This window comes from Sporothrix brasiliensis (genome assembly GCF_000820605.1).
Source record: "Sporothrix brasiliensis 5110 chromosome Unknown Cont16, whole genome shotgun sequence".
In the NCBI taxonomy this organism is placed as follows: Eukaryota; Fungi; Ascomycota; class Sordariomycetes; order Ophiostomatales; family Ophiostomataceae; genus Sporothrix; species Sporothrix brasiliensis.
This window is the reverse complement of record NW_024467135.1, coordinates 1,584,933-1,611,307: the sequence shown is the minus strand read 5'-3', so window position 1 is coordinate 1,611,307 and position 26,375 is coordinate 1,584,933. Positions and strand designations below refer to the sequence as shown.

The following is a 26,375-nucleotide window of genomic DNA, read 5'->3' as shown; positions in this document are numbered from 1 at the left end:
ACTAGTTCTCGGGATTCCAAACGAGCAATGCCGGCGCCGCAGCGCGGGGAAAGACATCAGGTTTCCGTTTGACGTTCTTTTTATTTCCCATGTTTATTTACGACGGACTCTACCTTTTGGCAGACGTCCTGGTGGTTACCAGGAAACGTTGTCTCGGTTGTGCCACCGAGAAATCATGACGAAACTGGCCTAGAACAAAAGCTTGCATATGCTTCTCTCCACCCTGGTCACATTGCCACATTGCCACAAGAGCCCACACTGTGGCCAAATAATGCCTTGGCTGGCCTGTTGACGTATCTTATACTCTTGTCGATCTAGTTTTTGGGGAGGGCCGCACGGCCGTCTCAAGATTCAACATTCCTTAATGTCGCCGTTGTAAATCCATAAAAAAGTTGCTTGGCAAAACCCACCAAGGCCAGGTAAAGGGGCAGATAATCCATTACTCAACAGAAATACGGACTTGCCAGCTTTTTTCAACTGGTCAAATATGGCAGCCTTGACGGCGAGGTTCTAGATCCCTGCCACGAGCATCTAGAGCCTCCAAGTCAAAGATTGATGCTTTGCCAACAACAGCCTTTCTTAGGAGATTGAGTGCTTGCTCGTATTCTGATAACGGCCGTGGCGAAATACTTGACGATCGAGAACGGACCAAGGCATTCGTTGGCTGTGACCAGAAAGAAAATTATACATGTTTGAAGTCTTTGTTTCTTCATATGTTTAACAAGCTTCACATGAGCTGAGTCTGTAGCGGACCCTGAAGACACTTTTGTCTTATTTATTCATAATTTCCTCGTGAAAATGGACTTTACAACCAAGCTGAAAGAGGTCATTTCGTGTTTTACGTACCAAAGACAAAAAAAAGGACAAAAACAGACATCTATATATGGATATCTTGCGAGGAGCTTGAAGACAAAGTAAAATGAAACCGCCCAAAATTGATTCGCTCTGGCTTACTCTACAGTACATTCTCGACCTTGCCCCTATTTGAGCCCGTCTTCCACTTTTCATGACTTTCTTGTCTGGCTTGGCCGGTTCATGAGGTCGGCGAAAAAGGCCGTCATCTTCTCCGTGTCGACGTTCTCCGGCGCCAGGGATGCACCGTCGACGCCGGTTCCTGCACCCGCACCGGCGGCGGCACCACCTGCTACACCGGCACTGATGGCAGACCCGTCGGGGCTGCCCGGTTCTGGGGATGCCGAACCATATCCATGGCGGTTCTACACGAGTGCAGAGTTAGCATGCATTTTGTGAATTCTTGCGTAGCAGAGTAGAGGCAGAAGTGTGGTTACCTTGATCCGCTCCAGCATGTCGTCGGCGTCGACTTGGATGCCGCCGAGGTTAAACTGCACAGGGCCAATGTGGCTGCTGATGACCTCGGCGGGATCGTCCGCGCTCGCCAGCGCATTGGAGCCGCTGCCGCTGCCCATGGAGCCGTCCCGGCGCTTCGACTCTTTGGCCTCCTTGTCGCGCTTGGCCTCGTCCTTTTGGCGGAACTGCTCGAGCAGCTTGAGCTGGTCGCCAAGGAAGAGCTGCACGTCTTCGGTCTCGACCTCGAGCTGCTGGCGCCGACGGCGGCGGCGGCGCTTTTGTGTGCCGGTCTCGTTGCCGTCTGCATCGTCCTCGTCCGCGTCGAGATCCCCGCCTGCCAGTGCCAACACATCCATGCCCGGGTCGCGGATGGCACGCTCGTACTGTGACACAGCCGAGTCTGGGTCCTCGTCGTCCTCTTCGTAGTCGTCGTCGTCGTCGCCGCCGCCGCCAACGGGTTCCGGGCGATCGCCGCTTCTGCTGCCGTTGGCAAACCCGTTCTCGCCTTGGCCCTGGCCCTGGCCCTGGCCCTGGCCCTCGAGCGTGTATTCGTCCCGCTCTGGAAGCGCGCCGTCGAGTGGTGGTGATCTTGTCCGCGTGCCGGGTTGCTGTGATGCGTCGTTCTTGGCGTTGGCGCCGTTGGCATGGCCTGCCGCCTGGGCCTGCACGACGGGGTAGGGCCGCTGCAGGTCGATGGACCAGCCCGCGCTGACCTTGTCGACCTCGAAGCCCTCGCGCACCACCAAGATCTTGGTCCACGAGTCCCAGTTGGACGGCACGACCACCTCGGTGCGCTTGATGACCTCGGGCTTGAGCGGCGGGCGCTTGAGCAGCGACGTCACGCCCAGGCAGGCGTGGATGAGCGTCGGCAGCTGCGAGGGCATGCTGGGCGTGGTGTAGATGAGCGAGGCGCCGTGCTTCACCAGGACGGTGCGCAGGTACTGCAGCACCAGGTCAAACTCGTCGTCTTTCCAGCCCTGTGTCTTTTCCAGCACGTCCGTCTTCTCGGCGTTCTGGCACACCACGCACAGCGGCAGGCCCAGTGCGTCCTCCCACTCGCCCGGCCCCGGCGGCAGCGCGTCGCCGCCGTCGCCACTGCCCCCAACACCATTCCACTGCTGCTGCCGCCGCCGCCGCTGCCGCCGCCGCTGCCGCTGCCGCTCGACCCTGTGGCAGACGCGGTTGTCGTGCCGTCCAGGTTGCGCGAGCCGCCGCGGCCGCGCTCGCGCCACTGCTCCATGACCTCCTCCAGCGCCTCCTTGGCGGCCGGGCTCAGCGACACCAGCACGGTGCGCAGCAGCAGGATCCACTCGCGCAGCTGGCGCAGCCACCGCCACGGCTGGGCCCAGTCGAGCAGAATGACAATCAGCGTGTTGGGAATGGTCTCGGGCGTCAGCAGCGGCTGCAGCAGCGCGCTGAACGCGGGCGACGGTTTCGACAGCAGGTACAAGGAAATGCGGGCGAGGATGTCGCCGTCCTGGTCGGCGTCGAGCACGTCGTAGTACGTGTAGCCGAGGGCGAAGTTGTTGGCGACGGGCGCGCCGCCGGGCAGCGTCGGGTCGCCGCCGCCGCCGCCGAGGCTCGTAGACGACCGGCGGTCACCCAGCGACGTGAGAAACTCGCGCTGCGAGTCGACGGTGCCGCCCAGCACGAGCAGGTTGCGCTCGGGCAGCTTGCGGCCGCTGGCGACGGAGTCCAGCATGGAGTTCCACAGGTCCTTCTTCGGCTTGCCACCGCTCCCACTGGTGCCGTCAGGCCCCGCCGCAGACGCAGACACGCTTGCATTGTTGCCGGAGCCGGCCGACACGGAGGTGTAGGTGGAAAAGCGGTTTGTGTTGGCCATGTTGCGTTGTCGGTGTGGGAGACGAGGAATGTCGAAGTAAGATGGTTCGTTGTGCCGGTGCGATGGAGAGCAAGTCGTGGCGTGCGTGCTAGCGTGCAAGTAAAAAAAGTATAGCGACGGAGAGCTGTCGTCGGGGACGGGCTGAACGACTGAACAACGTGTATCGTCAACAGACAAAAATGGTGTCGAAAATGGATCAGGGGAGAGCTAAGTCAGGAGAAGTGCCGTCTAGCGTGTCGCGGCCAGTGGAGATCGGCAAGATTGAAAAAGTCAACAGTCGACGGCCGACGTCGTGCAAATGCGCTGGGGTATCGTCGGGTATCGTGGGGAGTGGCGCTCGTTCGCCTCGGGGCCGCCGGTGCTGGTCGTCTGTCACCAAAAACCGGCAAAAGTGAAGCTTTCCAGAAGACGGGTGGATGTTTCTGATTTTGGCGTCACTGCACCCATTTGCGGTCGCGTTATTGGTGCAAAGGGGGCCACCAGCCAACGGCTCTGGACGGGGAAGGCACGGCTGTGGGTAGCCTCGCTCCTCGGTAGCCCCTGCAGCTCGAGTGGGCCCCTGACCTTGAGGCCCACTTTTCAAATCACAGGTGCATCGAACTCACACAACGGCATCCAACATACGATCATTCTTTGGAGAGAACGTGATGCGTACGTGATATGTCAGACAGTTTTCAAAGTCGCAGAATTCAGTGCTCACTGCAATCCTTTTGTTGCTGGCATTATCATCGTGGTATTCTGTGGCCATACCTAATCTCATGCAGCAACCTTGCCATGGTCGAAATTGCCAACTCGACTTAATTCGGCTTATCCCTGGAGCGCTTTTCGTATTGATGGCCGCTCAAAGATGGGAGAGACGGATTTATTCTCACTCTACACTTGCACGGATTGGGGCCGTCTCTCGCCGCTGTGGTAGCCGTGTGAATGACCACCAAGATGGTTGATCTAACGGCACAATCCGAGCAGATGCTGTTTGATGCAATGCCACAGAATGTCCTGAGCTTTGCCAAGCACCTGTTCATATAGTCGACGAGCCGATCGAGAACGGTATCGCTGCGTGCCGCTTGTGCTAGGATCCAGTACTGGAGAGATGCATGCGACTGGAGGACCTTGTCCAAGACCGCCGGGTGTGGATGCCAGCTACGCTGTCCTTCTAGGCCAGGTCGTGAATGCCGTACGACAGGCAGCCTTCGACTAATGGTCCTGGGTGGCCGATCAGCCTGAGCGAAACGCGCTATCGGTTCCGCGTGGAAGCTCTCTCACCTAAATGACCCGGTGCTCGGATTCGGCCGGCAAAACTGGCAGAGTAACATCCGCGGCCTAGTAGCCAGCCACCTGGCGTACACGGACCTCCAACACTGGGTCGGGCAAGAGACGACAGACATCACATTCATTGACGTCGACGGTCTGCGCACGGCGATGCCGATCGACAAGGGATATCTCGCGTCTGCCGTCTGGGCTGGAACGGAGCCGCATTACTTCATCGAGGTCAAGACGACAGTGAGCTCCGCTATTGGAACGCCGCTTTTCATGAGCAACCACCAATCCACCAATATGACAGGGTCGGTAACACCCGGATGCCCTGGTTTCCAGGCGTGCCGTGAAGAAAATGACGCAACTAACACTTTGATAGATCCAGAACTTGGCCTACCACTCGGCCACGAGCCATACAGACATTGAGCCAGAAAACGAGAAAATCTACATCGTTGATCCATATTTTACCTCCTACCACGCCTTGAGCTCGGACCAACCTCATCACGGGCCACGGATATTCCCTGTCCGGATGTTATTGCCACGCCGAATAGAAAATGGATTCATAGAGCACCCAGATTTACGGTTTCCTCTCTGGACTGGCCATTCCTTGCTTGTCTTTTGTAAGTCTCCCCAGATTGTTTTTGTCATTTTCACTCCCTAAGGCGTTCTTCTGTGCAACGCGTGATGAAGTTCCCATGGCTTTGCTCCTGTTGGAACCCGTACAGGTCATCTTTTTTTTTTTTTTTTTTTTTTAACACCGACTCCTACCAATGCTTTTACTCTTTTACGTATCCTTAACACTGCATAGCCGTCTCCTCGCCTTCTCCACTTGCCGGCCCGGCCCCGATCCGAAACTTGTATCCCCAACCCCGCGTTTCTTGAGGCTGGTTTCCCAGAAAACGTCTGGGGTCTACTTGTTTCAGTACTCCGGAAAATGATACGCAGACATCACTTGGCGTTAGCGAGGATGAACAAACGGCTTCATCACTGCCTTTCTTGTATTCTTTTATTCTTGTTACGGCATGCTCAAACCAGCTGAATGGATTGGTGTTTTCCTCTATTGCAATACCCGCAGTTCCCTACAAAGACAAGGACACCACGATATGTCTCATGAGCCGTCCGTCCGTTATGCCGGAGAATAGAATATGTGCACACCTGTAAATCCCAGTCGAGTAACATGAACGTCGACAAACATACGCGGAGGCCTTTGACCTAGCCATATGCGTGTGGTCGTCCAATGTAGGGTGCTCCTGTCCCAGTATCTCCTCTTATGTGTAGAAGTCGAGCCCACTTTGCACACGGCCATGGCTTACCGTCCCTATAGAAGAGGATGATCCCTTTGTCCTTTTTGTCCTTTTTGTCCTTGGCAACAGAAATGACCTGGCCTGCTATCGGCGTATCTGCAAATTCTATATCATGCTAGACCATTTCTACTGCTGTTCCTCATCCCTGACAGTCGACCCTGACATAAAAAGCAATGCACATCCCCGTTTCTTGCTGATCTTTTCAATTCCTCTTCAACCAGTATCTCTTGTCTTGATCTCGTTCATTTCTTCCTTCTCTTGTATTCTTATGCCCCTGTACCATCGCCCTTCCAATCCTTCTCCTTATCCTCGTCTACCCTGTTGCCATCGATCCCTTTATCATGGCAGACATCTCCGGGAGGTCTGGCAGCAAGTCGGAGACCGACGTGGTGACGCACGTCGAGCATGACAGCGGCCTAGACCAGAGCCGTGACCAGATCCAAACACAGCAGCATGGTCACGACGGTGACAACAGCAACAACAACGATGTGCCGGCCTTTGAAAAGACGGCGCTCGGCCGTACGGAAGACGACAATGTGGTTGGTGCCGACTTTGCCGTGGCCGACGACCAGCTGCCCGCCGGCTACTTCCGCAGCCTAAATTTCGTGGGTTCCATGCTGGCCATCGGGCTGTCCTTTTGCTGCGGTGTCGGCGGCTTCTCGCTGATTGCTCCGGTGCTGGGCATTGTCAACGCGGACATTGGGCCCGACCCGAACCTGACGTGGGTGTCCATGTCGTACCTCCTGACCAGCTCGATTGGCCTGATTGTCGTCGGCCGCGTCACGGACATCTTTGGCCGCCGCTGGTGGTTTGTCGGCGGCAACGCGATGGGCACGCTGGGCGCGATTGTCTGCGCGGCGGCGCCCACCATCCCGGCGCTGATTGCGGGCGAGACGCTGATCGGCGTGGGCGCATCGGTGCAGCTGTGGGCGAGATTGTGCCGCTCCAGTGACGGTTCCTGGCGCAGGCGTACGTCTTTGTCTGGAGCATTCCCGGCAGCGGCCTGGCGCCGGCGATTTCGTATGCATTCATCTACCAGACCAAGGCCGGGTGGCGCGGCATCTTTTACTTTTTGATTGCGCTAAATGCCATCACGACCGTCCTCTTCTACGTGTTCTACCACCCACCGACCTTCCATATGAAGCACGCGTCGGCCAACAAACAGGCGTTCATCAAGCACTTTGACTACCTGGGCATCGTTTTGGTGACGCTCGGCCTGCTGCTGTTCCTCATGGGCATCTCGTGGGGCGGCACGCTGCACCCATGGAAGAGCGCGGCGGTCGTTGTGACGATTGTGCTGGGGCTCCTGACCATCGTGGCGTTTGTGCTCTGGGAGACGTACGGCAACCCCAAGGAGCCCATGATGCCGATCCACGTCTTCCGGCACCGCGGCTGGAACATCACCATTGTCCTGTGGTCGCTGGGCGCCGCCGCCATCTACTACGCCAACGCCATCCTGTGGCCCAGCATGGTCGCCGCGCTGTACTCGGAGGGCCACAGCCGCATGTGGGCCGGCTGGATGTCGTGCATTCCCGGCTGTGGTATTCTGGCGGGCGAGTTTTGTGCGGCTGCGTTCAGGCGCAAGACGAACTGGCAGATTATGGCCGTGTTCCCGGTGGGGGGCGTGCTGCTGGGCGTCATGGCCACGAGCACGCCCGACACGGTCGTGCGCTCGTCGGCGCTCATCTTTTTTGCGTCCTTTTTCATCGGGTGGAACGAGCTGCTCAACTCGACCGTCGCCACCATTTCCATCCAAGACCAGCGCGAGATTGGCACCTATGCCGGCACCGGCGGCTCGTCGCGCTCGCTCATCTCGACCGTTTGCTCCACCATCTACACGACCGTCCTGTCCAACCGCCTGGCGCACACCATCCCCGCCAAAGTACCTGCTGCCGTTGTGGCTGCCGGCCTGCCCGAGCGCTCCGTGGCCGCGTTCCTTGCCGCCATCCAAGCCGGTACTGCCACTGCCTGGGACGCCGTCGCTGGGCTGACGCCCGAGATCCGGACAGCCGGCATCCGCGCCTACCAAGACGCCAGCGCCTCGGCGTACAGCACCGTCTTCCTGACGACGATTGCGTTTTCCGGTCTCGGCAGCATCCTCGCCATCTTTGCGCCCAACGTCGACCACCTGCTGACCAAGAGCGTCAACATTACCGTCAATGTGGGCGACCTGGATGCAGCCGTGGGAGTGGCGCAGGAGCAAGAGAAGGGCGTCAACCAGTCGGCCGTGTAGGGTTCTCGGTGACATGTGACGGACGTAAGCAGAATTATGTGTGTGATGCTCGTGGACGGGTACCAGTTGACAAATGTACATGCTACGACATAATCCATCGGACAGTGACAGCTGAATGAAGCAAACAAAAGATCAATGTTCCTCGTTGACAATATGCTCAATCATCACGACCTCTTAGAGATACTATATTTTTACGTCTCCACAATTCGGGGAAACTCCATTGTTCTCGCTCCTCGGCCGTCCTCTCGGTTGCTCTTTCCCGCAAACAGCACCGTGGCCTACTCGATCCCACTAACACGCGCTGTGCCTAGTCCGTCCGGGTCTCAACACCCTCTTGAACTCATCAGGAGTGTTAGGAGTTCCCGACTCCGCGCCGCCGCGAGGTAGTCTTCCCACGATCTCATGAGTTTCCGTTAGTAGACTATCCGTAGTCGTGCGGGGACTGTGTGTGCCCAGGAAGCTGGAGTAGGCAATGTTAGTTGTAAGCCATCGGGTATCGATGGACAATTCCGCTACGGGCAACAATAAAACAATAAAACAGAGCAGGGCCTCCTCTTCGTTCTATTCTTTTTGCTATTCTTTTGCTTCTTGTTTGCAGTACGATAAATTCTCTCTCCTTTTTAAAGCACTTTATCATGGCCGAAACACGAGTTGCAATCATCACCGGCGGTGGTAAGTCGATCTCCCTAATCTCCCTGATCTCTGCTTCTGATAATCCCCTAACCCGCACAGCCAGCGGCATCGGCCTGGCCACGGCAACGGCCCTCGGCGCGCGCAAGGCCGGCTGGGAGATCCACATCCTCGACTACAACCCGGCGGCTGTCAAGGCCGTCGACGGCGTCGTCGGCGGCGTTTTCCACCAGGTCGATGTGACGGACTACAAGGCTCTGGGCATTGTTTTCCGCGACATCTTTCGACTGCACATGCGTATCGACTTTGTCTATGCCAATGCCGGCGTGGGCGAGCGCGCCGACGCGTTCTACGACCGCTCCGAGGCGTCTAACCGCGACGAGCCGCCGCCGCTGCCCAAAGGCACGCAGACGATCATCGACGTCTGCCTGACGGCGGCCACGACGACGGCCTACCTCGCGCAGCACTATTTCCGGCTGTCGCCCGAGTCGACGCGGGGCGAGCGCGTCCTCACGTTCACGGCCAGCTGCGGCGCGCTGTACCCGTCCTTTAGCAGCCCCGTCTACACGGCCACAAAGCACGGCGTGCTGGGCCTCATGCGCTGCCTCGACCGCGTCATGTGGCGGCGCGACGCCGTCCGCGTCAACGCCGTGCTGCCCGGCACCGTCAAGACGAACCTGCTGACGGCCGAGCTGTGGCAGCAGTTCCCGGAGGAGTACTTTACGCCCGTCGCGCAGATCGCCAAGGCCGTCCTCGTCTTCCTCGACAACAAGGACCCGGCGCGGCCCGACCTCGACGTGATCAAGGGCCAGGCCATAGAGTGCTCGGGCCAGAACATGCACTACCGCGACCCGTATCCGTTCTGCGACCCAGGCATGGAGCGCGTCATGGCGGCGACAGACACGGGGAAGTAGGCCGGCATACGGAAGCGGGGGGACAGGGTGGAATCGAAAATTGGTATATAGGATGGAAATACATTATAGTCTACTGGCATGACACCTTTGTCTGCCTGCTACCTAGACCCGGAAATAGGGCTTGCACGCCGCCTTGACCACGTTCCACGCGTCGTCAAACGCCTGCACCACCTCGTCCGGCAGAGGGCCCTTCTCCAGGCTCGCCAGATTGTCCTCGAGCTGCGCCGCACTGCTGGCGCCGATAATCACTGCGTCGCCGTGCTCTTTCCGCAGCACACTGTGGTGGCTGACCCAGCGCAGCGCCGCCTCGGCCGTCGGAATACCGTGCGCCTTGGCGACGGGCCGCACCACGTCCAGCGCGTCAAAGTAGGCGTCGTTCCAGTACCGCGTGCGGTAGTTGGTGCCCTGCGTCCTGGCCGGGTCGAAGCGGCTGCCGGGCTCGACGTCGGCGGCCGTGTCGGCGCGCGTGTAGCGGTCGGTCAGCAGGCCGCCGGCCAGCGGGTTGTACTCGTAAAAGGCGATGCCGTAGTGCCGCAGGCACGGGAACAGCTCCGGCTCGGCCGCGCGGTGCAGCGCGTTGTACACGCCCTGGTACACGTCAATGGCCTTCCAGCCGTGCCGCCGCGCCGTCTCGGCCATCTGCGCCACCTCCCATGCCGCGTAGTTGCTGATGCCAAACCGCCGGAAATACCCCTGCTCGTACAGCCGGTTCACCTCGCGCAGCGTGTCCTCGTACGGCACACTGCGGTCCGGCGAATGCAGGTACCACATGTCCACCTTGTCCGTCTGCAGCGCCGCCAGGCTTTCGCGGAGCGCCGGCTCCAGGTCGCTGGGGCGGTGCGTGTACGTGTGCGCCTGCGCGACGCCCCCGCCCCCCCGGCCTGGCGCCAGCTTCGTGTCCAGCACGATGCCTCGCTTGGGCAGATCCAGCTGGCCCAGGTACGTCTCCGACGACCCGCCGCCGTATGTGCGCGCCGTGTCGATTTCGTTGTGCCCGTGCTTCTGGAAGACGTCCAGGATCGTCGCGCAGTCCGACAGCTGGTGCACGCGTGCCTGTTCAGCGCCCGCCGTGCCAAACGTCATCGCCCCGAAGACGACCTTTTGTGCCGACGTAGCCATGGTGGGGAAGGGATCGTTCAATTGCTTTGCAACGGTCTGGTTTGTTTGGACGTAAAAGTGAAAATTGTGAGGTTTGTTTTGTTGTTTGCCATGTTCTTGTCCTGGCAGGAACGGATGGGCGCCTTCCCTTTTATATTCAATCTTCCCCGCGCGTCATCACGTCCCGCATCGGCTAGCCGGCAGCGGGCCAGCAACCGCTTCCTTCCCTTTTTGGGCGGGCTTTAGCGGAACTTAACTGGTTCATATCGCCGGTCGAGGAGCACGCCAAAAATTGTGTGCTTTTTAACCACGCTGGCGTGCATACAGATTGGCCCGCGAGCCTGTATTCTCCTATCTCGCGTAGCCGCGAGATTCGAGACAGGGACCGAACTGTCGTCTGCAAGTGGAACCAGACACGAAAGAGAGGACCGCGGGACACGACCAAGGAAAGCACTTGACGGTGGGATTCCATCAATCCATTCCGGATTCGTCAGCGCAAGGTGCCTGCCGTTTAGAATCCATCCCGCCCGGCAGTGGCCGGTTAGGCTGTCAGACGGGAAGGCCGTGACTGACGAATAAAGTATGCCGTACGCCTAGTAAACTTAGAGAACGAGATGCATAAAACAAATCGCTTAGAATGCAAAATGCAACTAAAGTTTGCGCAGTAGTGGAGGGTGCACTCCTTTGAACGGTGCAGTGCTGTAATGGACTGAAAGCCGAACTTGGCTATTGCCTGTCACCTGATGCATTTTCCAAAGGAAATTCCAAAGGAAAGACAATGCCTAAATTATGTGCTCGCCCGTACGTGCCGTCCATACTAGCCAAAGTTGCATTTCCAATTCGTCCGGCACTACGGACGTGCAAGACTGACAAATGGGGGAACGGTGCGCCATCGCGCCATCGAGCTTGTTGGCGCGGTTGAAAGAGTGTGGTGCGTGCCCTTGCGATTGACCAAGATATAAAATAAAGAGCATGGACAGTGACGATGAATTCCAAACTCAAAGTGCTTTGCGATCTTCATGAACCACTGCTGAATGGTCCGGGAGGTTAAACATCAACAAACTGAATCAGAACGTCTCACGTCAACCATTCACTTACACGACCATCAAATATGACGACAACAACAGTAAGCTCACCCCAACCCCGATCCAACTACTGTTAACCCAGTGCTAACCCACCGCGTAGTCGTACCAAGCCGCCGACGGAAGCTTTGTGCGCCCGGACAGCGAGTTCCGCCAGACCATCTCGAGCGAACCCGGTGCTCGCTACCCGCCGGAGAAGGGCCGCTACGCTCTATACTTTGCGCCGGGATGTCCATGGGTATGACTTTCTTCTTTCGTTTGTCGCTTCCCTCATTTCTTTTTTTCTCGTCTCTTTTTTCCTTCCTCCCTTCGTTCCTGACCATCCTTACAGGCCCATCGCACACTCATTGTCCGCAAACTCAAGGGCCTCGACGACATTGTCGACCTCTACCAGCTGCACAGTTTCATGGGCCCTGAAGGATGGTACTTTAGCGGCGAGGGTGGCTCGCTGCCCAAAGATCCGCTGTACGGCTTCACCAAGCTCAAGGAGCTGTACTTCAAAGCGAACCCAAACTACACGGGCCGCTACACCGTGCCTGTGCTCTGGGACAAGAAGACCGGCACGCTCGTCAACAACGAGTCGAGCGAGATCATCCGCATCTTGGCATCGGCCTTTGACAGCCTCCTGCCCGAGGCGCGCCGCGAAGCCAACCAGCCCGGCGGCGGTCTCTATCCGGCGGCCCAGCGCGCCGAAATCGACGCCCTCAACGACTGGGTCTACGCGACGGTCAACAACGGCGTCTACAAGATCGGCTTCGCCACCGCGCAGGCCGCCTATGACGAACACGTGCCGGCGCTCTTCGCGTCGCTCGACCGGCTGGAGGCGCAGCTAGCCGCCCACGGCAAACCCTTTCTCTTGGGCGACGCCCTCACCGAGGCCGACGTCCGCCTGTACACAACGCTCGTGCGCTTTGACTCCGCCTATGCCGCCGTCTTCCAGTGCACCCTCCGCTCGATCCGCCACGACTACCCGCACCTCCACCTGTGGCTGCGGTGCCTCTACTGGGACGGCGCCGCCGTGCGCGACCAGACCCGCGGCGCTTTCCACGCCACGACGGCGCCCTACATTGGCCACTACATCGAGGGCTATGCGCGGTCGCGGCACAAGGTGGTCTTCAAAGAACAGGGCCCACTGATCATTCCGACAGGGCCAGCCCAGCTGATTGAGCCCTTGCCGAAGGGAGAGGATTAACAAGTCCGGAATGCAATGTCCTAGAGATTGGATTACGTGGGGTCGGTGCCACTTGACAATCATCTTCGTGGCGCCATGCTTCGTTTGTTCTAGTTGCGCTCTTTTCAAAGTTGGCGACGAAAGTATGACTATATTATTTTAACTCGAAATGTATTGTTTTTATATATGAGGCGCACACATTATGTTCAAGGACTCAAAAGTCAAATCGCGTGTGCGTATCTCATAACGGAGCACATGGTTTCCACAATAGCTTACAAAAAGCTGGGGACCACGCCTCCTTTCTTTTGCCTGTCTCGCCAGAATACCACCTTCACCTCGTCCCTCGCCTTCTTTCCCATCCCTCGCGTCTCGCCTACGCACACCCCTTACTCGGGTCCGTGCTGATAATGGAAAATGCCGACGCCGTTAGATCCAGGGTCGTCTTCACCGAGCTGCTGCACGTGACTGTCGACGAGGTGCCACCCGCCAAGAAATCGAGCAGCACAGGATAGTCGCCGGGCTGCAGTGCCTGGGACGTGGTGGACGCGCTGTTTGTGACGGTGCAGATCAGCGGGAGGGAGGGATCGGCAGCAACGATACGGACATATGTGTAGAAGGCGTAGTAGGTGCCGGGGACGGTGGGGACGGTAACGCTGAAGGAAAAACCGCCGACATGGCTATTCGTGTCGAGAAAACGGACACAGGTGTTGCCACCACCAATAGGGCAGGCGACAGGATACGACTTGGCAATGTTGCTGCTGGATGCGACGTCGGTCGGTTGGTAGTTGGGTCCGAGCAGGTTGGTGTAGCAGGGAGGGAGTTGCGGCGGCGAGGAGGACGACGCGGCGGCCGAGGAGGACGAGACGGAGGACGGGATGATGGAGGAAGACGACGGTGTGTGGGACGGTTTGCACCGGGATGCTGCGACGGCGCCTGCCCATAAGAGGCTGCCGAGGACGACGATGGACGGAAATCTCATTGCGGGAGATGGAAGACGGGGTGCTGTCATGTGAAGTTGCTATGCAGGGAGATGGAGTCGTCGTTGATGCTGTTAAGAAGAAGACCTTGAATTCAAACAAGGACGAAGTGAGGAGTGGGAATTGATATTTTTTGTTTGTTCTGGGAGCAGGAGTCTGTTGTCCAGAGTAAGGTTACTAAATCGACTCCAACCCAACACTACGGTTCAGCTCCAGACCTTGTCCGCTTTTGTACACGAACATACCCTTGGGCACTTCATATCCTTTGCGAAGCGTTGTTTGGTGACATACACGAGGCCTTCCATTGGAAGTGTGGCGTATTCAACAGCTGGATTGGGATTATTTATTGGCTTGGCAGTGGACGAGGTCGAGTTAACGCGACCGAGCAGATGCGACCGTCCAGTAAAACCGCTGGCTTCGTAAATGGATATTATTTATTTATTATTTATTATTATCCGCTTTTCTCAATCAATCCTGTCTATTAACGTCTAGCTGGACAGACCCTCTAGGGAATAAACTGTCACAGAACTATATGGCGTGGTTGACTATGTAGTGCTTAGTACAAGGATACGTGGTGGACGATATTGAAATAAGGTGAGACGCCTTGCCCAGCCACCTCAACACTCACCAGCTGAATGGCGAAGCGTATCCATGACTATGGCAAGAGCATCCCGCCATTTCTGCAGGATGCTATCACTACCTAGTCGGTTGATTCGATGGCTGCCGACTGGAGTACCGAACAGAAGCTCCTGTCAACCTTCCTCTTCTTTTCCCTGAATTCTGGATGCCTTTGGCTAAAAGTATTAGTCATCCACAATTGTCAAATACAGTTGGCCAAAAACGTATGCATTATTGTGTATATGTGTAGAATCTCCGCCTGAATCCATAATTGCCTCAATTCTGGGATTTACCTTCCTAATCCCTGAATTGCGTCACGTGTGCTAGTCACATGTTGTGTCCCGTGACCTTCACTCCTCCTGGCACCACCAGCCCAGAAGGTCACGTGTCCTTAGATAGGTGGTCCTGCCCCTGAGAGTGCCATTCCTGTAGAATGGCATGCACATCATCCTACACAATCAAACTCAAAAAATAAGCGGTCAGCAAAGATATTTTGTTTCCATTAAGAACAGACATCATCAGTCGTTATTGTGACTTACACGACCGTTTATGGAAAAGACTAGCCCGCCATGGTGGAAAAGACATTCGAATTGGACGGGAAGATCATTGGATACGAGGAGGCCATTGATTGGGAAGACGACTTTCTTCAGAAAAAGACAAAGCACGACAAGAACCTTGCTTTTCTTCGTGACCTGTACCCCAAAGCTGCGTCGCTGGAGCAGCTTGTTGCCTTCTACCTCAAACTGGACTCGCGACGCATCGAGTGCAACGTGTCTGATTCTCTTCAGGGCGGATTTAATACGGTACTTGCCGTCCAGGTCCACGATACGCCAGAAAACAAATATACCAAGCAGCGCGATGTACGAGAACACGACTGGCCACAAGAGGGCCATAATGTGATTTTACGGTTTCCCACACCGGCGAGCTGTGGCGAGGACGTACACCCGGGTTCTATCCTGGAAAAGATGCGTTGTGAGGTGGCCATGTACGTGTGGATCCAACTGTACTGCCCGGACATTCGGATCCCGTTCCTTTACGGTTTTGGGTATCCCAACGGAAGACATGTAGGTTTCTTTTCTTTTCTCCCCCTCTGTCTCTGCACTCTTTGAGCAAGCTATGTTAATAACTAAAGTTTATCCATGCTCGCAGTGTTTCTTTCCTTCGCAGAGCTTGGCTTCGTATTCGCCAAACTATTGCCGGCGTCTGCGGTCGCCCCGTACCGTCGGACTACCTTCCGGTCACTCTCCCTTCATCTGTCAAGCTCCCACCCAACACCGGTTATTTGCTTCTCGAGTTCTTTGGTCCGTCTATGGGCACGCTGCTGAATGTGGCAGCAGATTCTCGGATTCGGCCACCGAGCGAGATTGATCCGGCAAAGAAGCAAAACCTCTACCGCTCCTTTTCACGAATCATGTTGTCTCTGGCCCGCGTTCCGCAGCCGCGTATTGGTGCCTTCCGCTTCAACGACGACGGCACCATTACACTGGACAACCGGCCGCTCGTTAGCACTATCACGATCCATGAGAGTGAGGGTGCCCCGCGGACGATACCCCCGAATCAGACATTCAGCCGCGTAGACGATTACATTGACAGTATGATCAGCTTCCACGAGCATCGGTTTCTGGCCGCGCCCCATGCCGTGGTGAGCAGGTTTGATGGTCAGCTCCAGATGGCCGCGTGGGTTTTTATTCGCTCCCTGCTGCCACACTTTGTCAACAAACGACGAAATACAGGGCCCTTTGTGTTGCAGTTGAGTGACAAGAACCCTTGCAACTTTATCGTGGACGACGACTGGAACGTGACGGCCATGTATGATCTCGAGTTCATTATCGCGGCCCCCGTCGAAAGCATGGACGCCCCGAGTTGGCTCGGCTGGACCTCTCTTGACGAAAACGCATCGACGGGGTATTCTGCATATGATGCGGAGCGCAGCGAGTTCATGGACCAATTTCAAGAGGAAGAGTTGCGCATGATCGGAACAGCCACTCCCCTTGGCGCACGACTAAGCGACGTCATGAATGAAAGTTGGCGGTCGGAGCGGCTCTGGCTGTTTGCGACCGTCCTCGGCCTCAATGGGGTCACGCAGCTCGCAGAACATCGTTTTGAGCCCCTCTTTGGCTCCAACGGGTTCCCACGAGCTTCTTCTTTGTACCGCATCTGGCGAATGGACGCCGAGGATGTGCTGGCAAAGAAAGAAGCCGACAACGACAGGTACTTAGCCCAGGTGGCCGCGCTATTTGGACGAGGCAATGCAGCGGGAAACAGCAAAGCAGCCGATGTAGTTCTCGCCGAAGAGGCACGATAGGCACCAGACCATTCAGCAAGGACAAGGGATAGATGCATCTTTGTGGTATGTTTAAGAGGAGGCGGTGAAGAAATTATTTAGAGAGTGCAATAGAGCCAGACAACTAAGAGTCATCATCGGCGTGCTCATCCTTCTCCGCCTGTCGGCGTCGTTCTTTATAACTCTCTCAGGAAAGCAACTATTTATGCCACATTCCTGCACCGGGCCACCAAAATATTGTAATTGGTTGATACTCGGCGGCAGATGCGGCAGAAGCAGGCACAAGGAGGCAGACGCAAGAGTGGTCCACTTGGGCAATTTGGAACCAGTGCTGACTGGCGGGTGCGCTACACGGAGTCTACTGCAGTAGATTTCAAAAGTGTTGTTTACTAATTGACAGACAAAATCACCATGGCCTCACTATCTGTTTGTTCATTGCCCGAGCTATACCAAACAATATAAGAAGAAAACTGTATCGACGCGCAGTACGAGTACATACTATATCTATGCACTTGGCATGCGCAGCCAAACGTTGAGGGATGAGAAGTCCGTTGTGGAACTGGCTTCCCGCGCGGATCGACCCGCCGCGTAGTGCCGCTATCATCGGCTCCCAAGACCAAGACACAGCTGTTCTGCAGCCACTGCCCAGCTAGTAAATAGCAAGAAGAACACAGAGGCAACACGAGCAAGCTACGGACAGCTATCTTCTTGTATCTTTCTTGTGGCTCATACCTTACCCTTGTAAAGCCGCACTCCGCAGGTGTGATTCAACCTAGAGGGGCATCCTGACGAGCTGTGATTGATGGGCGAAAACCTTGCCCACTCCCATAAAAGTACGGGTGGGCAGCCTGGCAGGATCCAAATATGTACACACTTGCCCGTACCTCGGGGCGCCGAAGAGGTCGAAAAAAGGACAGTTGGCACATCACAGTTGGAGGGCGGCATGCCTTAAGAAGCATACTCGTAGTTTCTTTTTTTCTTTTCTTTTCTTTTTCTTCTTTCTCGTTTACATTGCCCTTTTCAATTACCTATTACCGTTGTGCCACGCCCCTACTCTCCTAGTAAGTGCTGGCCACAGCACCCACTTAACCGTCCGTAATACCGCGCGGAGCTCGTCTACCGGCGGCCCGCGGAGTTCGTCTCCTCTCGTCGTCGATGCTTATCGTCAATAAACCGTTTCGCCTAAAAATCAATCTCTTGACTTAACCTTTCGTTGTGGGACGTCCATAATCGTCCTAAAAAAACTCGCATCATGTGAAAGAATCCGACGAAAATAGGTCATGTGACAGTTGTTATAAGAGTACACGTATATTTAGAGCTATCGAGTTTGTCGGGCACGATGCATCTTTCTTATACGGGGCCATATCTTTTGACACTCTGTGACGGCCGATCGCTGTTCCGGATGATCCTACCCGGCTCGACACCAATATTCTCCTCCGGTGTAATGAGCATGACGAGCACTCTGTAGTCTGACGCGTTTATGATGTACCCCCGAGAGAAATTTAGTAATAGCATTTCAATGGTCCCTTTCCTAGGAATCGACGGCAGACCATCTCCGGCTACGTAACGGGGCCAAAATCTCTGCAGAGCATTCCCTCAGTCCCCGCAGAGCGTCCCTGTACAGAGTTCGGAGTAATTCGTACAGTTTTCCCGTTGCATGGACCGGCCTTTGTGTCGGTTAAATAGAGGAAGACTCAAGGAGACGACGAAGATGGTTAGACGAATTAGGAAAAGAGAACAAACTTCACCGGGAAAGCCGTCCTTCAACCCGGATTTTGTGGAAAGTGGAGTAGAGGGACTAGCCGAAGTGTTCCATTGTGCATTGCATTTAACCTGCATTAGTTGATGACGAGTGCCGGGGTTCTGATGCCAAGTTGTCTGGGGAAAGGAAGCCATGTCGGCCAAGTCTGGTGCGACCTGAACAAGCTTGGGAATAAGCGTGCTCCCCAACTACGTCGACTAACCTCAGCAACCACGACACCATGTCACCTTTTGCTATAGTCACGGCCGCGGGCGCGTCGTAACTGGTGGAAAATCAAAATCGATGCCCATCCGTCCCTGGCTTGCATTCGGTTTTTCTCTCCCGGCGTGGTGACCTTGCCTACTTGTTTGTCGATCCACGGAGACGAAATCACCAGCCAATGCATGCCAATATAAGAAATCGCGGCGCCGGTGATAGACGGCCGCGTGCTTTTGTGCTTCTCGACCGCCACGTCCCCCTTCGCTCTCCACCAGTCTTATTCACCTTGCCACAATGTCTGCATCCGCTCTGGCTCGCCTGCTTGTCCTGGCCGCCGCCGCGCGGGCGTGTTCTGCGTCTGCCCTGGGCCACCGTCCGTCGGTGCGCATCGTGGTCGACACGTCCGTCCAGTACCAGGAAGTCGACGGTCTCGGCGCGTCCCAGGCGTTCCAGCGCGCCGAAGACGTCTTTGGTAAGTACGGCCTCTCGCCGGCGCACCAGGCCGACGTGCTGGACCTGCTGTACAGCCTGGACAGGGGCGGCGCCGGGTTTGCGATTCTGCGCAACGGCATCGGGTCGAGCAACTCGTCGACCAGCGACCTCATGAATTCGATTGAGCCCGTGAGTCCCGGGTCGCCGCACGCCGCGCCCCGCTACACGTGGGACGGCTACGACAGCGCGCAGTTCCCCTTGGCGCAGCAGGCACGGGCGCGCGGGCTGCGGACGCTCTACGGCAACGCCTGGTCGGCGCCCGGGTTCATGAAGACCAACGACGACGAGAACAACGGCGGCTACCTCTGCGGCGTGACGGGCGCGGCCTGTGCGTCGGGCGACTGGAAGCAGGCGTATGCCGACTACCTGGTGCAGTGGGTCCGGTTCTACGAAGAACACGGCGTGAAAGTGAACAAGCTGGGCTTTCTCAACGAGCCTCAGCTTGCGGGTAGGCCACGATGTTCTTTATTTTTTCTTGTCATGTCAAAGCTAACATACAGTTTTCTAGCCCCCTATGCTGGTATGCTGTCCAACGGAACGCAGGCGGCCGACTTTATCCGCGTGCTGGCCAAGACCATCCGACGGGCGCGCCTCGACGTGGGCATCACCTGCTGCGACGGCATCGGCTGGGACGACCAGGAAGCCATGATGGCGGGCCTGCAGGCCGGCCCGGACCCCGCGGAGCAGTACCTCGACGTCGTCACGGGCCACGGCTACGACGCAGCGCCGACGTACCCGCTCTCGACGACCAAGAAGACGTGGCTCAGCGAGTGGGCCGACCTCGCGGGCGGCTTTACGCCGACCGTCTTCTACGATGTCGACGGGCCGGGCGAGGGCCTGCGGTGGGCGCGCTACGTGCAGACGGCGTTCGTGGACGCCAACGTCAGCGGGTTCCTGTACTGGATCGGCGCCGAGAACTCGACGACCAACAGCGGCCTCATCAACCTCCTCAACGACACGATTGTGCCGTCCAAGCGGTTCTGGTCCATGGCGCAGTTCAGCCGCTTTGCGCGTCCCGGCGCGCGCCGCGTCGAGGCGACGTCGTCGGCCCGCCTGCTCTACACCAGCGCGTTCCGCAACACGGACGGCAAGATCGCGACGCAGGTGATCAACAACGACACCACGGCGTACGACGTCACGCTCTCCCTCACGGGCGCCAAGCGGCACGCGAAGAAAATGGTGCCCTACCTGACCGACAACGCCAACGATCTGACGGCACGCAAAGCGGTCGCCGCAGCGCACGACGGCACATTCAGGACGACTGTTCCTGCTCGGTCGTTGGTCACGTTCCTCGTATAAGAGTGGGCGAGCGTATCAGAGAGGGAAAACGAGGAGGCAAGGAACCGGCATCGATTAGGATATTAGCGTAGTAGCATATTATGAAGCAGGGACTGTTGAGATATACAGAGCAGTCATGCTGTCTGAGATGCAGTGTCCAGTCCCGTGTAGAGACAAGTTGTCCGACAGCGTCGCGAGCACTGCACCACCGCACTCTGGCACCACATGAAATGCACCCTCATGGACCGGTCATTCTCTCACGAGACAGGCAGTGAACCCCCGTCTCCGCAACTCCGTCCCAATCCGATGCTCCATGACGCGGCTCCGCTCGCGCGCCCACCACGCCTCCTCCGTTGCCGACAGCACGATGCGCGCCGCCCGGTAAAAGTGGAAGAGCAGAAGCAAGGCGCGCGCGTCGCCCTGGACGACGGGCTGCAAAAAGGGGCCGCTGCAGAGGAGCGGAATGGTGAAGAAGAGGCGCCGGCCGTCGGCGGTGCACCACCACGCGTCGTCACCGTTTGCGGAGGAGGACAATGCTGACGCCGACAATGCTGCGCAGCACAAGAGCGGCGAGAGGCAGCAGGCCACACGCTCGTAGCCTGTGCGTGCGGCGGTCAGCTGCGGGTCGACGAGCTCCATGGGCGCGACGGGCACAGGTTCAGGTTCGGGGTCCGCCGGCATCGCGAACAGCGTCTTGAGCTTTTGGAGGGGGCATTGACCCAGGCTCTTTGTGTTGGAGCTGGCCGTGGCTGCTTCTGGCTGGGTGTCATCTGCCGTCGAGGATGCCGTCAGCAGTTTGGCAATCCTGCCCCAGGCCAACTCGTATTCAAACTCGGTAAAGAGCAGCCATGACGCTGACGTGCGCGATGGACGCAAGGCAGGCGATGGAGTCGATGACGTCGATGACGTCGATGACGTCGATGAAGTTGATGAAGTTGATGAGCTCGACAGCGTGCTGGCCACTCCGTCGGGTCCCCGAAACTGCTGAAACTCTGGGCCGTCCCAGCAGCGCATAAAAGGTTCGACAAATCGAGTGGGATCGTGGCCGTGCCGAGCGAGGGCTGCTTCGATGTTGCGGCGCGGATGTTCAAAGGCAATGGACAAAAACACGCTCTGCTCAGCTATGAAGACGGGCATGGCCTGCGTGTAGACGTGGCGGACGCCTGGGCTGAGGAGGAAGAGGGGGTCGTGCGACAGGTCCAGCCCGCCAGAGGCATTGCCGTCACCGTCGAGGAACGTCAGGCTGGTCCACGCAATGTAATTCATGAGAATGGCGCAGCCCATCAGCGCGTCCGCGTTGGCCTTGGTGAAGGGCCGGGCGAGGTTCTGGCGGAACAGGCCGAGCGCCTTGGGCAAAAACGGCAGAGACGCCGGCGACGGTCCCGCGTACCGGGGATCCTGCGGCGCGAGGGCGGCCAGATGGCAGCTGGCCGTGCACAAGATGGCCCACATGATGCACTCGTCCTAGGGCGTTGTCAGTCGCGCGTAGTGTCGTGATGCAAGAACAGGCAAGAACCAGGCGCCGCCTCACGCACATGAAAACTCTGCTGCAGCAGCGTGGGCCACACATCTGGGAAAGAAAGCGTCGCCACCGTCCGCTGCGCAAAGTGATGGAACAGCTCGAGGTGCCACAGATTGACGTGCGGGTCCGCGTCATTCTCGAGGCGTGGGCTGGACAGGCTGCGGGCAATGTCGAGTCGGGCGTCTTGGGCCGCGTGGTCATCGTGTGTTTTTGTTTTCGTGTCCTTGGCCGACAGCCGCCGACACTGCTCTTTGCGCCGGACGCAGTGAGCGCACGGCTCGTTCTCGTCGCACTGAGCGGAGCGTGTCAGTAGTGGCCGTCCGAGGGCGCCGGTGGCATAAAACAAAAGAAAGGACCCTCAGAGGAAGTACCTTGACGCGTCGCCGCCGGCATGCGGCACAGCCTTGCTTGCTCTTTCGATGCGCTCGCTTCCGCCGAGGCTGCTCGCGGCCCGCAGCCGCCTGCAAGTCCTGCAAGCCCTGCAGGACCACAAACGTGCCAGCCAGGCTATCAGTATCGGCGGTGTCGCTTTCGGTCGACATTTGGAACAGCTGCGGACGAGTAGGAGATCTACGTTCGTTTAGAGAGAAACGAGGACGAAGAATTGAAGGAAATTGAATTGATTGAGAAACGAGATGGAACGAGAAGGAATGAGACTGAACGAAGTTGAACGAAGTTGGACGAAGTTGAACGAAGTGGAACGAGATGGATGTGCGTTGCGACCGTGTTGGTGTTGCTTTGTACCTCTGACAATTGGACATCTCGCCGACAATGACAAGGGTCACTTTGCCCGATGCGGGGACAGGCGGATTGGACGACGTTGTCCCTGGCCTCGTTCCCCTTTCGATAAACGAGGCTGAAAGTAAGACGCGGACGAATCAGATGGCCGCATTTCAGCCGTTCTCAACGAATGGAGCCAGACATCTACACACCACAATTTGCAATACCCTGGTCTTAATAGGGGTAACGGGCAACGGACTTGGATTATAAGTTCGTATTACACGGGTCCAGTCTGTCAAGCCATGGACATTGGCACCGTGCGTAGCCGACTTAGAGTCCTAGTCCATCCGGCAGCTGACGAGAGACGCCGACGAGGACACGCCAGCTTCGTTTCTCTTAACGTAAACGAGCCTCCGGATCTGAAAATCCATGTCCCTCTTCACGACTATATGCTCTCATGCTACCGCCGTCAAACTGCTATAATAAGAACGGTCTCAGTCGACCACGTCCATAAATTCGTAGATTCCCTCGCCAGTCCAGTCCATCAGTCCATCGCGTCACTCTATTTATGCTGTCGCTATATCCAGACAATTCGCAATCACAACATCCTCTGCCTCCAACATGTCTCTCCACGAGAAAACAGACAGTGACGACCCCAGCCCCAGCCCCAGCGCCGATCCCAACCCCAACCCCAACCTCAACCCACTGGGCCTGGACGAGGCCGAGCTCGCGTGCCTCGCCCGCCAGATCGATCTCCCCGCGAGCACGGCCGGCTACGGAGCCATCTATCGCTATGCGGACCGGGTGGACCGCCTCGTGATGCTTGTCAGCGGTGTCGCGGCGTGCGGCGCTGGTTCTTCGATGCCACTGATGACGGTGAGACAGGCAAACGCACGACATTCCGTTTGCATTTTCCAGGCGTGCTAACCGGGCATCGGTCAGATTGTGTTGGGATCGTTGATTGGGAAATTCTCGGACCACGCCGACGCCGACGCCTCGCAGCAGCTGTCCTCCTTTTCCAGCGACGTCAGCAGCCTGTGCCTCTACTTTGTCTACGTTGGTAAGAATTCTGCTCTGCGACGACATCCGATGGAGGCAAACGTAAAGACATACAACATCATCCGTTCCCCATCATCACACTAACACTCTGTCCCATCGCAAGGCGTTGGCGGTCTCGTCTGCTACAGCCTGTTCCTCGCCGGCTTCACGTGGACCGGCCAGCGGATTGCGCAGCGGATGCGCGCGGCGTACCTCGAGGCGCTGCTGCGGCAGAACGCGGCCTTTCTGGACGCCCTGGGCACGGGCGCGGTCACGACGCAGATCACGGCCGACATGAACGCGGTGCAGGAGGGCGTCTCGCAAAAGGTCGGGCTGATTGTTCAGGGCGCGGCCACGTTTGTCAGCGCCCTCGTCGTGTCGTTCCTGCGCAGCTGGCGCCTGGCCCTCGTCCTGCTCAGCCTGCCGGTGGCCGTCACCGCCTTCATGGTCGTCGTCGGCGTGCGCATGAAGGGCGCGCAGGGCGCGGCCCTCGCGCGGTTTGCGGACGCGGCGTCGTTTGCCGAAGAGGCCATCGCGTCGATGCGCACGGTGGCCGCGTACGGCGCGCAGCGGCGGTTTGCGCGGCGCTACGACGCGGCCCTCGCGCCGGCCCTGGACGCCGACGCCCGGGCCAAGCGCTGGCTGGGCGTCTTGATCGGCGGCATGATGTGCATGATGCTGTCGTCGTTTGCGCTGGCCTGCTGGGCGGGCCACCTGTTCCTGGCGGCCGGCCGCATCACGACGGCGCAGATTGTCACCGTGCAGTTTGCCATGATGACCGGCGCCGTGCTCTTTGGCAACATCGCGCCGCATCTGCAGGCCCTGGGACTCGCCGCCACCGCCGCCAACCGCGTCTTTGCCGTCATCGACCGCGCGCCCACCGTCGACGCCGACGCCCCCGACGCCGTCACGCCCGACCGCCTCGACGGCCACATCGAGTTCCGCGCCGTCCAGCTCGTCTACCCGGCGCGCATCGGCCATCTCATCCTGGACGGCATCTCGCTCGACGTGCCCGCGGGGTCGACCGTGGCGGTGGTCGGGCCCTCGGGGTCCGGCAAGTCCAGCCTCGTGCATCTTCTGCAGCGGTTCTACGCGCCGCTGCGCGGCCAGGTCCTGGTCGACGGCCGCGCCATCGAGGACGTGCGTCTGCGGTGGCTGCGGTCCAAGATGCGCATGGTCAGCCAGGAGCCGTTCCTCTTTGACGCGACCGTCTTCGACAACATTGCCTTTGGCCTCGTCGGCACGGAGCACGAACACGCCGGCCACGCGGCCAAGCAGAAACTGGTCGAGGACGCGGCCAAGGCGGCCGACGCGCACGATTTCATCCTGCAGCTGCCCGCGGGCTACCAGGCGCGCGTCGGCGCGGTCGGCGGGCGCCTGAGCGGCGGCCAGCGCCAGCGCATTGCCGTGGCCCGCGCCGTCGTGAGCCGCCCCCAGATCCTCCTGCTCGACGAGGCCACCGCCGCGCTCGACACCAAATCCGAGGCGCGGCTGCAGGCGGCGCTCGCGCGCAGCGGCCGCGCCACGCGTCGCACCACCATTGTGATTGCCCACCGCCTGTCGACCGTCCGGCACGCCGACACCATCGTCGTCATGGAGCACGGCGTCATCACAGAGCAGGGCACGCACGCCGACTTGCTCGCCAAGGCGGGGACGTATGCCTCGCTCGCCGCCGCCCAGGACCTCCTCGACGATGCCGCTGCTCGGCAAGGCACAGACGTGGGAAATGGAAGGGGAAGCGGACGCGCTGTGGCCGGTGGTGAGACGGTCCAAGCAGCTGCGGCCGCGGCTGCCGTGCTCCCGCAAGACACTGCCAAGACGTCGTCGACCGGCGATCCGGACAAGGAGACGGAGACCCAGGCCCTGGCGCAGCAAGTCGAGGCTGGTTCCGGCGGGGCCGCCCGCCTCGGGTCGATCGGCTTCCTCTGGGCGCTCAACCGGCCCGAACAGACCGTCATGGCCGTCGGGCTCGTCGGCAGCGCCGTCACGGGCCTCGCCTACCCCCTGACGGCCATCTTCTTCGGCAACATGGTCCTCGGCTTCACGGATCCCCGCTCGACGCTGGGCGGCCACGGCGTCGGCTTCTGGGCCGGCATGCAGCTGCTGCTCGCCGCCGTCATCCTCGCCGCCTTTTTGGTCCAGAACCTCGCGTTTGCCTATGCGTCGTCGCGCCTCGTCGTGCGCGCCCGCAGCGTCGCCTTTGCCGCCGTCCTGCGCCAGGACATGGCCTTTTTTGCGCAGCCGGGCAACAGCGCCGGCGCCCTCGCCGCCTTTTTGTCTGTCCAGGCCAACCGCCTCAACGGCCTCAGCGGCGCCATCCTCGGCCACGTGCTCGGCAGCGTCTTTGCCGTCGTCGCCGGCCTCGTCGTCGCCGTGGCCTTTGGCTGGAAGCTGGGCCTCGTCGCCGCGAGCCTGATGCCGCTCGTCTTTGCCACGGGCTTCGCGCGCTACCGCGTCCTGGCCGCCCTCGAGGCCGAGACCACGCGCGACACCGCCGCCGCCGCCGTCGTCGCCGAGGCCGTGCGCGGCGCCCGCACCGTCGCGCAGTGGTACCGCGCGCAGCTGGGCGGCGAGGCGCGCGCCGGCCGTGCGCGCGCCGTGCTGCTGGCCGTCCTGTACGGCGCCAGCCAGTCCGTCGTCGTCTTCGGC

General features: G+C 58.6%; 9 protein-coding genes across 9 annotated transcripts in view; 5 read left to right on the top strand and 4 right to left on the bottom strand.

The window, feature by feature from the left end:
* Positions 1-1,004: 1,004 nt before the first annotated feature.
* Positions 1,005-3,151, bottom strand: SPBR_04137 (dynein light intermediate chain; the record flags this gene model as incomplete). The annotated part of the gene is made up of 3 exons (XM_040762420.1): positions 1,005-1,217; positions 1,290-2,475; positions 2,541-3,151. 3 exons carry the CDS (start codon positions 3,149-3,151, stop codon positions 1,005-1,007), a joined length of 2,010 nt encoding a protein of 669 aa, XP_040621748.1.
* Positions 3,152-6,050: 2,899 nt separating this feature from the next.
* On the top strand, positions 6,051-7,942 carry SPBR_04155 (uncharacterized protein; the record flags this gene model as incomplete). Its single annotated transcript, XM_040762438.1, has 2 exons — positions 6,051-6,614; positions 6,677-7,942. 2 exons carry the CDS (start codon positions 6,051-6,053, stop codon positions 7,940-7,942), a joined length of 1,830 nt encoding a protein of 609 aa, XP_040621747.1.
* Positions 7,943-8,577: 635 nt separating this feature from the next.
* SPBR_04373 (3-beta-hydroxysteroid dehydrogenase) lies at positions 8,578-9,486 on the top strand (the record flags this gene model as incomplete). The annotated part of the gene is made up of 2 exons (XM_040762656.1): positions 8,578-8,614; positions 8,675-9,486. The coding sequence occupies 2 exons, from the start codon at positions 8,578-8,580 to the stop codon at positions 9,484-9,486; spliced, it is 849 nt and encodes a 282-aa protein (XP_040621746.1).
* A 102-nt stretch (positions 9,487-9,588) lies between these two features.
* SPBR_04342 (aldo/keto reductase) lies at positions 9,589-10,605 on the bottom strand (the record flags this gene model as incomplete). The annotated part of the gene is made up of 1 exon (XM_040762625.1): positions 9,589-10,605. The coding sequence occupies one exon, from the start codon at positions 10,603-10,605 to the stop codon at positions 9,589-9,591; it is 1,017 nt and encodes a 338-aa protein (XP_040621745.1).
* A 1,090-nt stretch (positions 10,606-11,695) lies between these two features.
* Positions 11,696-12,858, top strand: SPBR_04302 (glutathione S-transferase; the record flags this gene model as incomplete). Its single annotated transcript, XM_040762585.1, has 3 exons — positions 11,696-11,710; positions 11,770-11,904; positions 11,998-12,858. 3 exons carry the CDS (start codon positions 11,696-11,698, stop codon positions 12,856-12,858), a joined length of 1,011 nt encoding a protein of 336 aa, XP_040621744.1.
* Positions 12,859-13,210: 352 nt separating this feature from the next.
* Positions 13,211-13,816, bottom strand: SPBR_04466 (uncharacterized protein; the record flags this gene model as incomplete). The annotated part of the gene is made up of 1 exon (XM_040762749.1): positions 13,211-13,816. The coding sequence occupies one exon, from the start codon at positions 13,814-13,816 to the stop codon at positions 13,211-13,213; it is 606 nt and encodes a 201-aa protein (XP_040621743.1).
* Positions 13,817-15,001: 1,185 nt separating this feature from the next.
* Positions 15,002-16,737, top strand: SPBR_04180 (uncharacterized protein; the record flags this gene model as incomplete). Its single annotated transcript, XM_040762463.1, has 2 exons — positions 15,002-15,417; positions 15,600-16,737. The coding sequence occupies 2 exons, from the start codon at positions 15,002-15,004 to the stop codon at positions 16,735-16,737; spliced, it is 1,554 nt and encodes a 517-aa protein (XP_040621742.1).
* Positions 16,738-19,672: 2,935 nt separating this feature from the next.
* Positions 19,673-22,510, bottom strand: SPBR_04080 (uncharacterized protein; the record flags this gene model as incomplete). Its single annotated transcript, XM_040762364.1, has 4 exons — positions 19,673-20,377; positions 20,708-21,910; positions 21,982-22,260; positions 22,340-22,510. The coding sequence occupies 4 exons, from the start codon at positions 22,508-22,510 to the stop codon at positions 19,673-19,675; spliced, it is 2,358 nt and encodes a 785-aa protein (XP_040621741.1).
* A 799-nt stretch (positions 22,511-23,309) lies between these two features.
* Positions 23,310-26,375, top strand: part of SPBR_09155 (uncharacterized protein) — a gene marked incomplete at both ends in the record, with an annotated part of 4,148 nt that continues 1,082 nt past the window's right edge. The window contains 3 exons of the mRNA XM_040767281.1: positions 23,310-23,564; positions 23,631-23,748; positions 23,851-26,360. Of these exons, the coding sequence (XP_040621740.1) occupies positions 23,310-23,564; positions 23,631-23,748; positions 23,851-26,360 (2,883 nt within the window). The remainder of the gene's footprint in view (positions 23,565-23,630; positions 23,749-23,850; positions 26,361-26,375) is intronic.